Source organism: Schistocerca piceifrons, chromosome 1 (genome assembly GCF_021461385.2).
Source record: "Schistocerca piceifrons isolate TAMUIC-IGC-003096 chromosome 1, iqSchPice1.1, whole genome shotgun sequence".
NCBI lineage: Eukaryota > Metazoa > Arthropoda > Insecta > Orthoptera > Acrididae > Schistocerca > Schistocerca piceifrons.
The window spans coordinates 855,915,027-855,929,266 of NC_060138.1; the positions used below are offsets into that span (position 1 = coordinate 855,915,027).

Here is a 14,240-nt window from a genome sequence, read left to right on the forward strand (position 1 = left end):
TGGAAGGTCAATATTTTTACTGACCATAAACCTCTCATGGACACTATTTGCAACCCTCCACAAGGACCTTCCCCCACAGAGACTCCAACATATGGTCTCCAGTAACCAGAATACCACAGGCATTCAGCATGTCCAGGGGACACGCAACTACATATTATGAGTGACCTCCACAGCTTCTGCTTTGGACTTGGAAGAACTAACTCACCTGCAAGCAGATGATCCTAAAGTTCAAAACCTGCAACAGGACTCTAATTTGGCACTGATCTGGGTTCCCTCAGTCTGATATCGTGCGGCATCTTGATCAGTAACCTCTTCCCCCCTGTTCCAGCTCTTCTACGATGGAATGTTTTCTCTGCCATCCACAATCTTCTGCATCCAGGCATTAAAGCTACAACATGCCTCATCATGGAGCATTTTGATTAGCCAGGTGTCGACAATGACTGCTGTCCTTGGACATGTACATGCACACCATGTCAACAGATTAATTTCGGAAGCCATACTTGACCTCTACTGGGAAACTTCAACATACCAGAGAGACACTTCCATCACACGCATCTCAACAATTTGAGCTCCCTACCCCTCTCTGAGAGATTGAGATACATCCTTTTCGCCATTGATCAAGCAACCACAAGGGTCTAGGTCGTATCTCTTTCAGATATCATAACTGATTCTGTCACTGCACTTTTGCTTCTGCATGGATTTCACATTTTGTATGCCCTATGTCGATCACCACTGATCAGGGATGCCAGTTTGTGTCCCTACCCTTCGCCAAATTATGCTGCCTGTGTAGTGAAGACAGGTTCCATACAACTGTGTGCCATTCACAGAGTGATGGACTGATTGAATGTTGGTACCATACCCTTAAAGCAGCTCCCATGTGCCACAGTAGTTCCCACTCAGAGGCCCTACTGTGAGTCATAATCATCGTTTTTTTGGCTCACAAAAATGACCTGAACTCTTCCCCTGCTGATATCCTCTGTGGAAGAGCTTAGTTCTACCTGTGGAGTTTGTTGAGGATGCTGAACTTCCACCTCAGAACAAGCTCCCTGTTCTATTCAAGTGTCTCTGCTCAGGCATCATGAAAATAAATACACATGCAGTGCATCCTCACACACTGCTGTAAGTGTTCATACATAGTGATTGGGTTGATCTGGCACACTACGAGTTTTTGATGCTATGCGACAACACCGTTTGTGCATCTCTCGAACCATCATATTCTTGTCCACATTGGGTCCTTAGCCACATGGATAACACAATGGACCTCCTTCCCAACAGGAAATGTCATACAGTTTCCTTCAACAGAGTCAAACCTGTTTGGACACTGGATGAGGAACATTCTACAACCACAGATGAAGATGTGGAATTGACAGATGATACCCTCACTGTGGGTAACAGTTACTTCTCCAAGTGTTCTGTTCCCCTCTGGTGTATCCCCTGACACTGGTGGCTCATGTGATGCAGCTCCTCCTGAAGAAGTGGTTAGGTTACTTGGGCATTTTGTGCTTTCATCACCACCCTCCCCTCCCAGTGCTGCAGTCTTCACCACCAACATGTTCAACTTCTCCATCAAGGATCTGTCCTTCAACTTTGTGATAGAGTGATCTTCATGTTAATTGCTTCTCCTGATTCTCCTGATGACTCACACACCATTCCAGTTACTAAGTGATGCTGATAGGATCAAATCATTGCTGCCATTGATGAACATGGCAGTCCCACCATCACAGTCCCACTACTTGTGCATCCGCACAAACAGGTGCACAGACCAGAGATTCCTCTTTCCCATGCAGGCAAAGATCTGCAGCCACCCTGCTGGTTATATGACTACATGGTCTCCAAAATTTGCATCTCCAACCTTCCCCAGTCATCAAGAAGTGGTCCAGCCATGTCTCCCTTGGGCAGCTACCTCAGCATGGCTGGTTGTCCATTATTACCTGCTGTCTCTTCCAACACTACCCAATCAGCATTCCATGCTAGGGGACCTAAGGCTAGTTCTGTGTATTGTCCCCTGTGCTCCACTCTGCCATGGGAAGGGCACTCTGTGGTGAGTACAGATAGTCCATCAAGCCTCTATGAAGAAACACTAACATCTTTGAACATTTGTGCTATGTTGTGATGTATGTCTGTGCTCTCGTGTACACAATTTATTCAGACAGTACAGTTCATGTTGTTCCTTATAGCTGGGTTACTTCTCTTAACTCTGATGGGTATAGGGAGAAATAAACACATTGGTACTGTTTTGTATTCCCTGTTATGAAGTTGGTAATGTCATCTGCAAGGTTGTGCATTTTACTGTTGCGTGCCTTAAGTCATTCCCACATTATAAAAGTATCATTGGCCCCAGCATGGATCCTTAGAGAACATTGTGTCTGATTGATAATATATCATACTGATAGGTTTAAACTGTGCCATTTTTCCATGTGTTATCTCAGTGGAATGTATTCTTTGATGGAGGTAGAATTCAATACACTAATGTGCTGCTCCCTCAATATCTAAATTCTCTGCCTACCCATGTAACTTAACATCATTGATGGTGTCAAAAGCCTTAGATAAGTCAAGGAATATCATCAAAACATTATACAGCTTATCTGTTGTCAACAGAATGTCATACAAAATGAAAATATTGCTGTTTCCTTCCAAATCCATGCTGATATTGAGTTAGCATGTTTGTGTTTACTTAAAAAGATCAACAGGCTTTTTACAACAAAGTTTTCAAGTATATTTTCAATATTGACAGTAAAGAAACTGTTCTGTAAATTGACGCCACATCATAGCTTCTATTTTTATGAAATGATTTCACTTTTAAAATTTTTAGGTGGTCTGAAAAGATGCCTGTAGAGAAACCTGGTGTCTAGAAGGTAAGAAGAAGGGGTAGCACACTTATAATTTGCATGGAGTAATATAATTAAGTGTAGTATATCATAAGTAGTTGAGACATGGGATGTCATATAAGTCACTAAGGGAGTCAATGTTTAACAACATTTACACGAGATTTATGTTACTGGAACTTTAAGTAATGTACAAGAATTAGGTCCTGCATTGTATTTCAAACATTATATTCACTTATCCTGTATGAAAATCTGAAAAAAAAATTTATTTCATAAATCAAGTACTATTCAATACAGCAATGACAGTGAGAAAGCATACAATTAACAATAATTCTGGATAGAACAATACACAAAATAACGTATAGGCCAACATTCACCTTAGTAGACGCACGTGTGGCACATAGACACATATGCCACATAACAGTCTGCTAAAGGTGAGTGGTTGCTTTTCCTCTATTTTGTGTGATCTCATTATTAGCTAATCCATAGGAATGGACGAATCTATTTTTAAAATCAAAAATTTAGTAAGAACTTTTGCAATTTTTGTACTGAAATTTGGAATAATAAGTATAAAGACAAGGTTAATCAGATGATAATATATGAAAAAGGACCATAAATATTTGTTGTAATTGACTAGTGGCTTCTCTTTCATACATAGCTGAGCTAGAGTCTGATTAAAATTAGTTGCCAGTTGACATTTCATGCACTGCAACTGGTTTTATCCAGACAGAATGCTCACCGTAATGACCGAACTGTTCCCCAATCCAAATCTGTGACAACAAATGGTCAATTCACTCTTGATTCCTTATCTGGCTTTCTTTCTTAATGTGTTTGGATCCCAGATCCTGATTCTGGCTCTTATTTTGCATTTCATCACATATGACAACCATACCAAAATCAACACACACATTCAATGATGGTAATGAAATATGTGTGTTTGATACACAGCACAAGTTAAACACCACTGGATCATTTAACACAAGATCTGATTTGACATCACATGCTTAGTTATTATCATCACACAGATCAGCTTGTAGCAGATAAGCTTCTTACAACACTGCATGAAATTGAACTTTTTAGAGGCAGCAAACCATCATTGCAAATGTATCTGTAGAGGAATAAATAAACAGCTACAATGGTATGTGGTTCTGTCGTGTGGTGGATAAGTTACAGTCCTGACTTGCAGAAGGTTGTTGGTTTGGATCTTCACAAAAGATAAAATTTTGTTGTTTTTAAATCTTTATCAGAATGACTTTGACTATTATTTTTATTCAATTGATTGGTTTAAAGGTGAATATTTTTTATTCTCACGTCATTTTCATAATCATACTAACTTTTTAATTTTCTCTTTTTTTTCTTCTTATCAGACTTTTTTTCGTTTCCAATATGCATGGTCTCCTATATCCTGTAACCAAGTGCCAAACAGGACTGCTCATTAGTTGGTATCGCACTAGCTTGTGTAGCCAGTGCCAGGATAGTTTCAGGTAACCAACAAAACTTAGAAATCATAGTTTGCTTTTAGTACTGAAAGTAGATTTTTTCTGTCTTGAGTTTGCTTGTAGAGGTAAGCTTTAATAACTATGAACAAAGTGATATTGAATAATAGTTCTACTGCAGATGGTTGACCACTATTTATTCGGATGCGATGCACATAATGAGATTGAGGTTAGGTATGGACATGAATGTAAATTCAGGGCTACAAAATCCATTGTCTACCACATTTCAGTCATTGGTCACTTAAAATGAGCTGTGGACAGAGAATCTGGTGTGTTCATCATACGTGGTGGCAGCTGCTCCCAACCATTGCAATGCATTACACATAACAGCACTTGTGAAGTGACCTGCTGTGTTTGTCTATTATCTTTAAAAGAGTGGCAGATGATGGGGCAACACTGTAGTGGCAAGTGACAGATGTCAACTAGCAAATAATTTTAATCAAACTATAATCTTTCACTGCTACAGGCTTATATCATGAGAAATGTTATACATTAAAAATCCATTAGTTTTATTTTCATTTACCTGTTGGAATTTCTGGTTTTTACATTTTTACATGCTGAGTGCTGTTCGGTATACTGACAACATAGTTTCTAATTTAGAAGATCACAGGCAAAATTTGAAAAAATAGTAATTCTTATGATAACAGTTGTGTAATATCTTATGAAGGTATATGCTTGGCTGAAGCTAGCCAATGCTCTACCAAAAAGTCTCACAACCCTTCCTACTAACAAATTAAAAGATCAGCTAAAAAGAATTCTAATTGAACACACTTTTATTCCATAGAGGAGTATTATATCTGTATGAAAAGTGCTTCATAAGTATGTCAAGCTCATAGTTTTAAGTAACCTACAACTAATATAATGTTGATAAAAACAATATTTGTAATATTTTGATTGTATACTACCAAATGTAAAATCCATCAAAATGTAAACTTTATTAATACAAACAAATATTTAGTTTGTAATTTACAAACTGATGTATTCAGAAGAATAATCTGTATAATGTCCTGAAGCTGTATTATTTCTAGGGATTGTATTTGATTATTCGATGTTGAATAAATATTATTATTATTATTATTATTATTATTATTATTATTATCATCACCCGAATAATGTGATGAACTTTCGTTTTACAACATAATAACATTTCCACAACTGCTAAACAGAATAATTCTGTTTTAGTTACCTGTAGTAATCCTCTGTTCCATCTAGATACGAGCGTGGCTCATTGGCCACAGACCAAATGATAGCACTTGGCCGATTCTTATCTCTGTTTATTAGTTCTGTCAGGGAGCGCTTGTGATTTTCAAGCAGCTCATCAGAATAGTTTCTGAAACATGAACAGACAAATACAAGTTTGAAAATCTGCCAGTTAAATAAAAGCTACAAGGAAAATAGTCACCAAAATGAAAGATTTTTACATAATACACAGATTTTTACAGGATACTCTGATAAACATTCAGAGACACACAAGCTATATAATGGGTAAAGATCAAAGAGCGGGCAGACGAGGAGACAGAGACAGAGACAGAGGGGAGGGGGATAAAATGGGCATAGAGAGGGGCAAGGAGGAGGTGAACAAAAAGAGGGAGAGAAGGAGATGGAGTGAGGGGGAGGACGTAAAGGACAGTGAGAGGGTGTAGGAGGTGAAAGTAGCAGAAGATGGACAGAGAAAAGGGGGAGGAGGAGATAGCGAGAGAGGGGGGAAAAGGAGATTAGAATGTGTATCTAATTCCCATACATATTTAACAGTTGCAAAGAATTTCTGAGTCTGCTAGTTATTTGTTTAAAAATATTGTGGGTGGATTAACAGACGTCCACCCAGTGTAGGGGAGTGAAAAGGCATCACTTGTAAAAATATTTCATAACATCTAATATAGTATTAAATCCATTGTGTTTGGGGTTACTATACATACTCCCTTGTAACAGTCACAGTGGCATTTCACCACTATTATTGTTGGTGAGAGGGGGATGCAAAACAGTGACTTATCAGCATATCTCTGTGATACCTGAATGAATTTCTATCAAAATTGACAAATGTATCAGTCACTATCTGGAAAAGTTTACTGTGATAGTAAGACAGCCATAGCACATCTTTGGTAATGGGTTGGGATGAAAAAGTATGAGATAAAAGAACAGCTCAGGAACATCTGGAGCAGCTTCAACCAAAGTTACAGGTTTGTTTAATTGCTGGGAGAGTGTCACAGAGATACTAAAGAAACTGAAGTGGAAGACTATTGAACTTCTTCTGGACAGGCCTTGGAAGGCCCAATGGTACCCACCAGCTGCCGTGTCATCCTCAGCCCACAGGCGTCACTGGATGCAGATAAGGAGGGGCATGTGGTCAGCACACCGCTCTCCCGTCTGTATGTCATTTCATGAGACTGAAGCTGCTATTCTCAATAAAGTAGCTTCTCAGTTTGCCTCACAAGGGCTGAATGCACTACACTTGCCAATAGCGCTCAAGACACTGGGTGGTCACCCGTCCAAGTACTAGCCCAGCCCGACAGTGCTTAACTTTGGTCATATGACAGGAACTGGTGTTACCAGTGTGGCAAGGCTGTTGACAAGACTATTAAAGATAGAAGTAAACTATCTTGAGAAAGTCTAACAAGATTCAAGAACTGGCTTTAAATGATTACTCTAGGAATATACTACAACACCCTATGTATTGCTCATGTAGGGATTATGAGGATAAGATTAAAATAATTACTAGTTGCACAGAGGCATTCAAACAATCATTCTTCCCACTTCCATATCTGAATGGAACAGGAAGAAACCATAATAACTGGTACAATGAGATGTAACCTCTGCCTTTCACCTCACAGTGGTTTGCAGAGTATAGATGTAGATGTAGGTTGGTATGTATATGACTGTTTATCTGTGTAAAAATATTATTAGTGTAAGATACTCCTACTACTGCTAGGTGTGGAGGTGACATCTAGAAATGTCTGCGTATGACATGCTACTATTTCTTTCCAGTTGTCAGTTGACTTGGAATTGGTTAGAAGCATGAAGCACAATCTGTTTCTTATTTGGTTTCAAATAACTGTAGTACCCCATTTGTCCTGCACTCTTGGCTTTCAACAAGGCACAGTGTCAAGAGTTTCAAGAGTGTGGATTAAATATGGAAATTCAAAGCTTTTCACATGGTCAGTTATATGTTGCATGCTCATGAACATAAAAATTTATTTGTTTTTGCAGAAAACAGAAAGACCAAAAATATTGTATATCCCACAGCATTTGAATAAACTTTCTCAAATTTAAACAATGGAAAATCCAGGATGGAATGCAACAATATTGTGAAAAGAATAGTTGCTATTCACCATATAGACAAGACACTGAGTTGCAGATAGGCCCAATAAAAAGACTGTTTCGAACCACAAGGCCTTTGTCAAAAACAGATGACCAACAACTAACACACACACACACACACACACACACACACACATGCAAATGTAACTCACACACACATGACCACAGAATCTGGCAGCTAAAGCCACACTATGAGCAGCAGCAGCAGTGCATGATGGGAAAGCCAATTGGGTTGCGCTAAGGAGAAGGCTGGGGTGGGAAGGGGGAGGGATAGCAGGGTAGGGGTGGGTGATGGTGCAGTGCTGATGGAAGCATGCAGCATGCAGGGATGAGGTGGGGAAAGGGTAGGGCAACTAACTGCGGCGAGAGGTTAGACGGTGAGTGTGGGAGGGGAGGTTGGTGGGGGGGGGGGGGGAGGATTAGAGGAGAAGGAGAGAGAAATAAAAAGACTGGGAGCATTGGTGGAATAGAGGGATATGTACTGCTGGAATAGGAACAGGAAGAGGGCTAGATGGGTGAGGACAATGAGTAATGAAGGTTGAGGCCAGGAGGTTTACAGGAACATAAGATATATTGCAAGGAAAGTCCCCACCTGTGCAACTCAGGAAAATGGTGTTGATGGGAAGGATCTTTATGGAGCAGGCTGTGAAGCAGTCATTGAAATGTTGGCTTTTCTTCCATCCTAACCCAGTGCTGTTTTCCTTTGTTACTATATTCTAATGCATTACTGTACTCAATGTCTACCCTTCTTCCTCTTCTTTCCTGTGTTTTTCTTATCACATTACAAACCACACTTCATGTTCTACTTATGAGCCACACTGTATTAACCATCTTGCACAACAGATGGCTACAAGACCATGCTGATTTTTGGTGCAATATCTGATGTCCCACATTACTCCCACTGATATCATTCATCCTATACCTTCAAACTGATCACTATAACTGCACCATTCTCCTGTATGGTTGCATGTTGTTTCCCGCATCTTTCCAGTGCCACACGATCTGGTATCTGATTCTACACCCCCTCCCCCCCCCCCACTCATTCTCTGTTCTATCCCACAGGGGGGGGGGGGGGGGGGGGGAGATTAGAGGAGAAGGAGAGAGAAATAAAAAGACTGGGAGCATTGGTGGAATAGAGGGATATGTACTGCTAATTTCACTTCATCCAGTCACATCTGCTGCCCCCCTTCCTCTCACTTATCCACCCATAGACCTGCAATCCACAGTAAAATATTTTTTATTTATATCTTTTCTCTGAGATCATTGCGACTTCACGCCAACTTTACTAAGTTTTCGCCTTTCACTATTGTCTTACTCCCTCAGATTTCATCTTGTTTCCTCCTTTCACATCCATGTTATCCTCTTTGTGATTTTTGCCACGTATCTGGGTGTATTTTTGCGAACTTCTTCGGATGTAGCTCTATGTTATTTGCGTATTTTTCGCATTTTTTCCACCACCTTGGATCCTTGCTCCTTCTATCTGTGTAAATACATAAAGGTTTCCTTATCCCTACCCAGACCCCACTTTCATATACTGTTTCTGCATTATTTCTTGGCTCATGAAATCCCCTCATATTGCCTTACTAAATAACACACCTCTGGCTGACACCCTTCCTTCCACCAATGATCTCCTTCTGTTCAGATTCTGCCAATCCATAGGTCTCACCAACATAGTCCTGCAAAACCATATCAACCAAGCACAAACCTCATTGCAATATCTTCTCTCCACCCACGAAATTCTCCTGCTATGCAGTCCCAAATTCCTGGAATCCATAACAAACATTGAAACTGTTGCCCTCCAGGAACTAGAGCAAGATGTGCAATGTGCAACATGCACAATACCACCTCAATAAGCTCTCCACCCTGCTCACTTTCTACTCCTCCTTGGAGTACCACTGTCCACTACCTCTACAACAACCTCTAAACCTTCCCCACATTCCCTCATAGCTGACAAACTCTGTTCCACAGACCTACTACATTTGCCCCACCCTCCAAAACTCCATCTCATCACCACACAGAGTCCAGAACCTAAACAGACCTGAAACACAGTCATGAACCTTTCCTCCAAACGCCTTAGCCTCACAGAAATATCAGTCCTTTCCAAAGGTTCACCTTTTACCCCACTCCAAAATTCAATCATGCAGGACTTGTTAAAGATCTTCTCTACATCTCCTGGTCCCTACAGTGGAAACACTTTTTCACCACCAATCCCACCTATCAGTCTCAACCAAAGACCAATGCTGAATCCTGCCTGACTCATTTCTCTCCTCCATCCAACCATGATCCATTCCCACTGCCCCCAAATGTCCCCCCTGTTAACTTTCCAGAATCCCTAATCTTGAACCTTGCCTCACCATCATTCCCCAAATCCCTCAACATGCAAACTAACCACAGAAATAACTGCAGTCCACCACCTAAAAACTGGTCCTGATCGTACAATCCTACCTGCTGACAAAGGCTCCACCACTGTTGTTTTGAACTGCAAGGATTGCCTGGCAAAAGGACTCCACCAGCTGTCAGATACATCCATCTACAAATCTTGCCACAGTGACCCCATTCCAAGAACCCAGCAGAATCTCCAGTCTATCCTCAAATCCTTAGGCGCATCCCAGAACCTCACCCTGGAGTCCATCTCTCTTCTTGCTCCTACCACTCCCTGTGCATCTACCTTCTACATGCTTCCTAAAGTCCATAAACCCAACCACCCAGGACACCCCACTGTGGATAGTTACTGTGCCCCCACTGAGAGAATCTCTGCTTTCATAGATCAACACCTTCAGCCTATTACCTGCAACCTACCCTGCTATATCAAAGATACCAACCATTTCCTCCACTGACTCTCTGCAGTTCCTGTTCCTTTACTACATGGTGCCCTGCTCATCACTACTGATGACACCTCCCCTTACACTAACATTCCTAATGCTCATGGCCTTACCACTATTGAACACTACCTTTCCCAATACCCAACATATTCCAAACCAACAACCTTCTTCCTAGTTGCCATGACCAACTATATCCCCGCCCATAATTATTTCTCTTTTGAAGGCATCACTTACAAACAAATCTGGTATATGGTTATGGGCACCTGCATGGCATCATCCTGTTCCAACCTATTCATGGACTATTTTTAGAGAAATCCTTCCTAAACACCCAGAATCGTAAGCCCTGCACCTGGTTCAGATTCATTGATAACACCTCTGCAATCTGGATTGAGGGTGAGTACACACTATCCACATTCCTCTAGAAACTCAACAGCTTCTCCCCCATTTGCTTCATCTGGGCCTATTGAACCCAACAAGCCATCTTCCTTGATGTTGACCTTCACCTCAAGTATGGCTACAACAGTATCTCTGACCATATCAAAGCTAATAACCACCAGTAATAGCTCCACTTTGACAGCTGCCACCTGTTCCATACCAAGAAGTGGCCATCGCATCTGCAGTGACAAGTGGTCCCTCTCAAAATATACCAAGGGTCTCACTGAGGCCATTAAAGACCATAATTTTCCTCCCAACCTTGTACAAAAACAAATCTCCCGTGCCTTATCTTCCCAGTCACCCACAACCTCCAAAGTCTCTCTGTCTGGCCACAGAGAAGCATTTCCCTCATAACTCAGAACCACTGACTGGAGCAACTGAAATACATTCTCTGGCAGGGTTTCAACTACCTCTTGTCATGCCCTGAATGAGAAATGTTCTGCCCACTATCCTTCCCAGCCCTCGCACAGTGGTATTACACCATCCACTGAATCTACACAATATACTTGTCCATCCCTACACAACCCCTGCTCCCAACCCCTTGTGTCATGGGTCATATCACTGTAATAGACCTCTATGTAAGACCTGTCCCATACATCCTCCCACCACCATGTATTCCAGTCCTGTCTCAAATATCACCTATCCCACCAAAGGTAGGACTACAGGATTACCTGTGAAACAAGTCATGTGATCTACAAGTTAAACTGCAAACGCTGTTCTTCATTCTATGGGGGTACGACAACCAACAATCTGTCTGTCTACATGAATGGGCACCGAGAAACTGTGGTCAAGAAACAACTGGACCATCCTGTTGCTAAGTAACCACCCAACATGACATTCTTCATTTCAATGACTGCTTCACAGCCTGTGCCATATGGATCTTTCCCCCAACACCAGCTTTTCTGAATTCTCTCCGTGCAATATATCCTTTGTTCCTGTAACCCTCCTGGCCTCAAACTTTGTTACTCATTGTCCTCACCCATTTAGCCACTTCCCTGTTCCCATTCTAGCACTACACAGTGCTCTGTTCCACCAATGCACCCAGTCTTTTTACTTCTCAGCTTTTATGCTACTTCCACTCTCTCCCCCTTTCTCCTCTGCCTGCCCGACTGCTCCTAGATGCTCTACCTTCCCCCCAACTCGTCCCTACATGCTCCCCAGCAGCACTTCACTGTCCCCCACCCCTACTCTGCTATCCTTCCCCCTTCCCACCCCAGCCTCCTCTCTGCTGCCATCCAGTTGCCTTTCCCACCATGCACTGCTGCCACTGCTACTTGTAGTCTGGCTTCAGCTGCTAGAGACTGTGGTCATATATATATATATATATATATATATATATATATATATATATATATATATATATATATGTGTGTGTGTGTGTGTGTGTGTGTGTGTGTGTGTGTCACCTATTTTTGACAAAGACCTCATTGACTGAAAGCTTATTTTGTGACAGTCTTTTTGTTGTGCCTATCTGTGACTCAGCATCTCCACTATATGGTGAGGAGCAATTATCCTTCATAATATTGTTACTTCCTCAAATTTAATCTAAGGAAAAAGATCATTGTCTTTAATTTATTTTGTGTATATAAATATGTCTGCTTTATGTGTGCTGTAGCAAGAAAGAGAGACATTGCAGTGCATGCTGGGCAGAGCTAATTGCATCTTAGCAGAAAAGTGTTCTATCTATTAAAACACTATCAGAAACAGTCAGACAAATGTAGACCCAAAAATGATAGTTTTCAGAGACTGAGTTGGAAAGAAAGAGCAAAGGTGTAAATGAAATGGACTAAAACAGGAATTAAATAGGAAAATCACATAGAATCTCATACAAGAAATTCACAGAAGAGCAGGATTAAGTGTTACCAACAGTCAAAGTTCAAAATCAAATGAGATCTTAAAAAAATAAAAGAGAGAAATGGTAGGGCAGCTGTCAAGTAAGATGAGAGTCCACTGAACGAAGGCAGAAGTATGGACAAGCATCAACAATAAAAATAAAAGTACAAGCAATGAGGAAAGAGAAATAATTGAGAAACTGTAAAATATAAAAGACTGGTGAGAAATGAAAGTAAGGAGTAAGTGAGTTTGCGTGCAGAAATGAAATGGAAGTAAATATTGACAGGAGTAACTAATGCAAGCTACATCATGTGGCACTACAAACAAAGCACATGCTATAAAAAGTTTCTTGATATCTTGGACTGAGATACTGATGCTGGGAAATTGGAGATATGGTGAAACTTCACCAAGACAAGGCTGTTCTGGTTTTAGCACTTTTTTAAAAATCTTTGTTGGTGTGTTACTGTTTAAACTCTCTGTGTGACTCGATTTATCACTGATAACTTAATGGTTGTCAATCCAAAATCAAAATATGAACATTGGTTGTGTACCAGCTAACATCCACCATGTGTTATTTCAGGGATCTCTTTTAAGTTATCTTAATACCCCTGATGACAAACTTAACATTTCAATGCACTAAAACCTACAAAAACAGCAGTATTAAATAAATCCATGATGGTGTCATCAAAGAGTTGGGACAGCAAGTCTATAGTCACAGACTTTATAAACCTACTGTTTCAGTTGTCAGCACCATCATGAATTTATATAAACATACTCTGACATCATCATATGTTTTACATGGCGCAGAATATTTCAAGCAGACAGAAAGTTTGTTAGATGATATAGGCTTCAGAACATCTGTAACATTCAAAATACTGTGTGAGTGTGGGTAGTTTTATGTTGATCAGAACTGATTACAATATTGAACAGCACTGCATAGAACATAAAATGTGTGTCCACTTATGCTATCCTGAAAAAAGTGGAACATGCACTGGAAAACAGACACTGAACTGCATTCGATGAGACTTCTGTTATTAAATGGAACATGGCATCTGGGACAGGCATAATAATCAAAGCACTAGAGATAAAAATATCAGACAACACACTTATTGAAGATGGTGGATTGTAGCTGAATATGCTCTGGGATCCTTTGACTGGGAGTTGAACTGGCGCAGCAGTTGTGCCCCCAAAAGTCACTGGTGATGGTGCAGCTATATAAGCATGGCACCATCACTCAAATGATGGTTAACCACTTGACAATGGCAGAGGAGATTTCTGCTGACAGCTCATGGGCAGTTAACTACTTGATGTGGCTTGAAACCAGAGGTAATTTTATTAATTATGTTTCATGTTAATCAGGTTCAACAAGTGAATATGGTTTGAGTCACTTTGTGTCTCCATCCACATAATTACTTTGTTTATAATATCCAATATGACATATGCACTAGTAATGTCTTCTATTCATTCTTCTTCTTCATCTTTGACCATTTTATCACTCTCATTTTGTACAGCAT

At 40.6% G+C, this 14,240-nt stretch overlaps 1 protein-coding gene across 1 annotated transcript in view; it reads right to left on the reverse strand.

The window, feature by feature from the left end:
- LOC124792217 (beta-glucuronidase-like) overlaps window positions 1-14,240 on the reverse strand; it is a 153,582-nt gene that overhangs the window by 55,201 nt on the left and 84,141 nt on the right. The window contains exon 9 of the mRNA XM_047257922.1: window positions 5,508-5,651. Coding sequence (XP_047113878.1) covers window positions 5,508-5,651 — 144 coding nt within the window. The remainder of the gene's footprint in view (window positions 1-5,507; window positions 5,652-14,240) is intronic.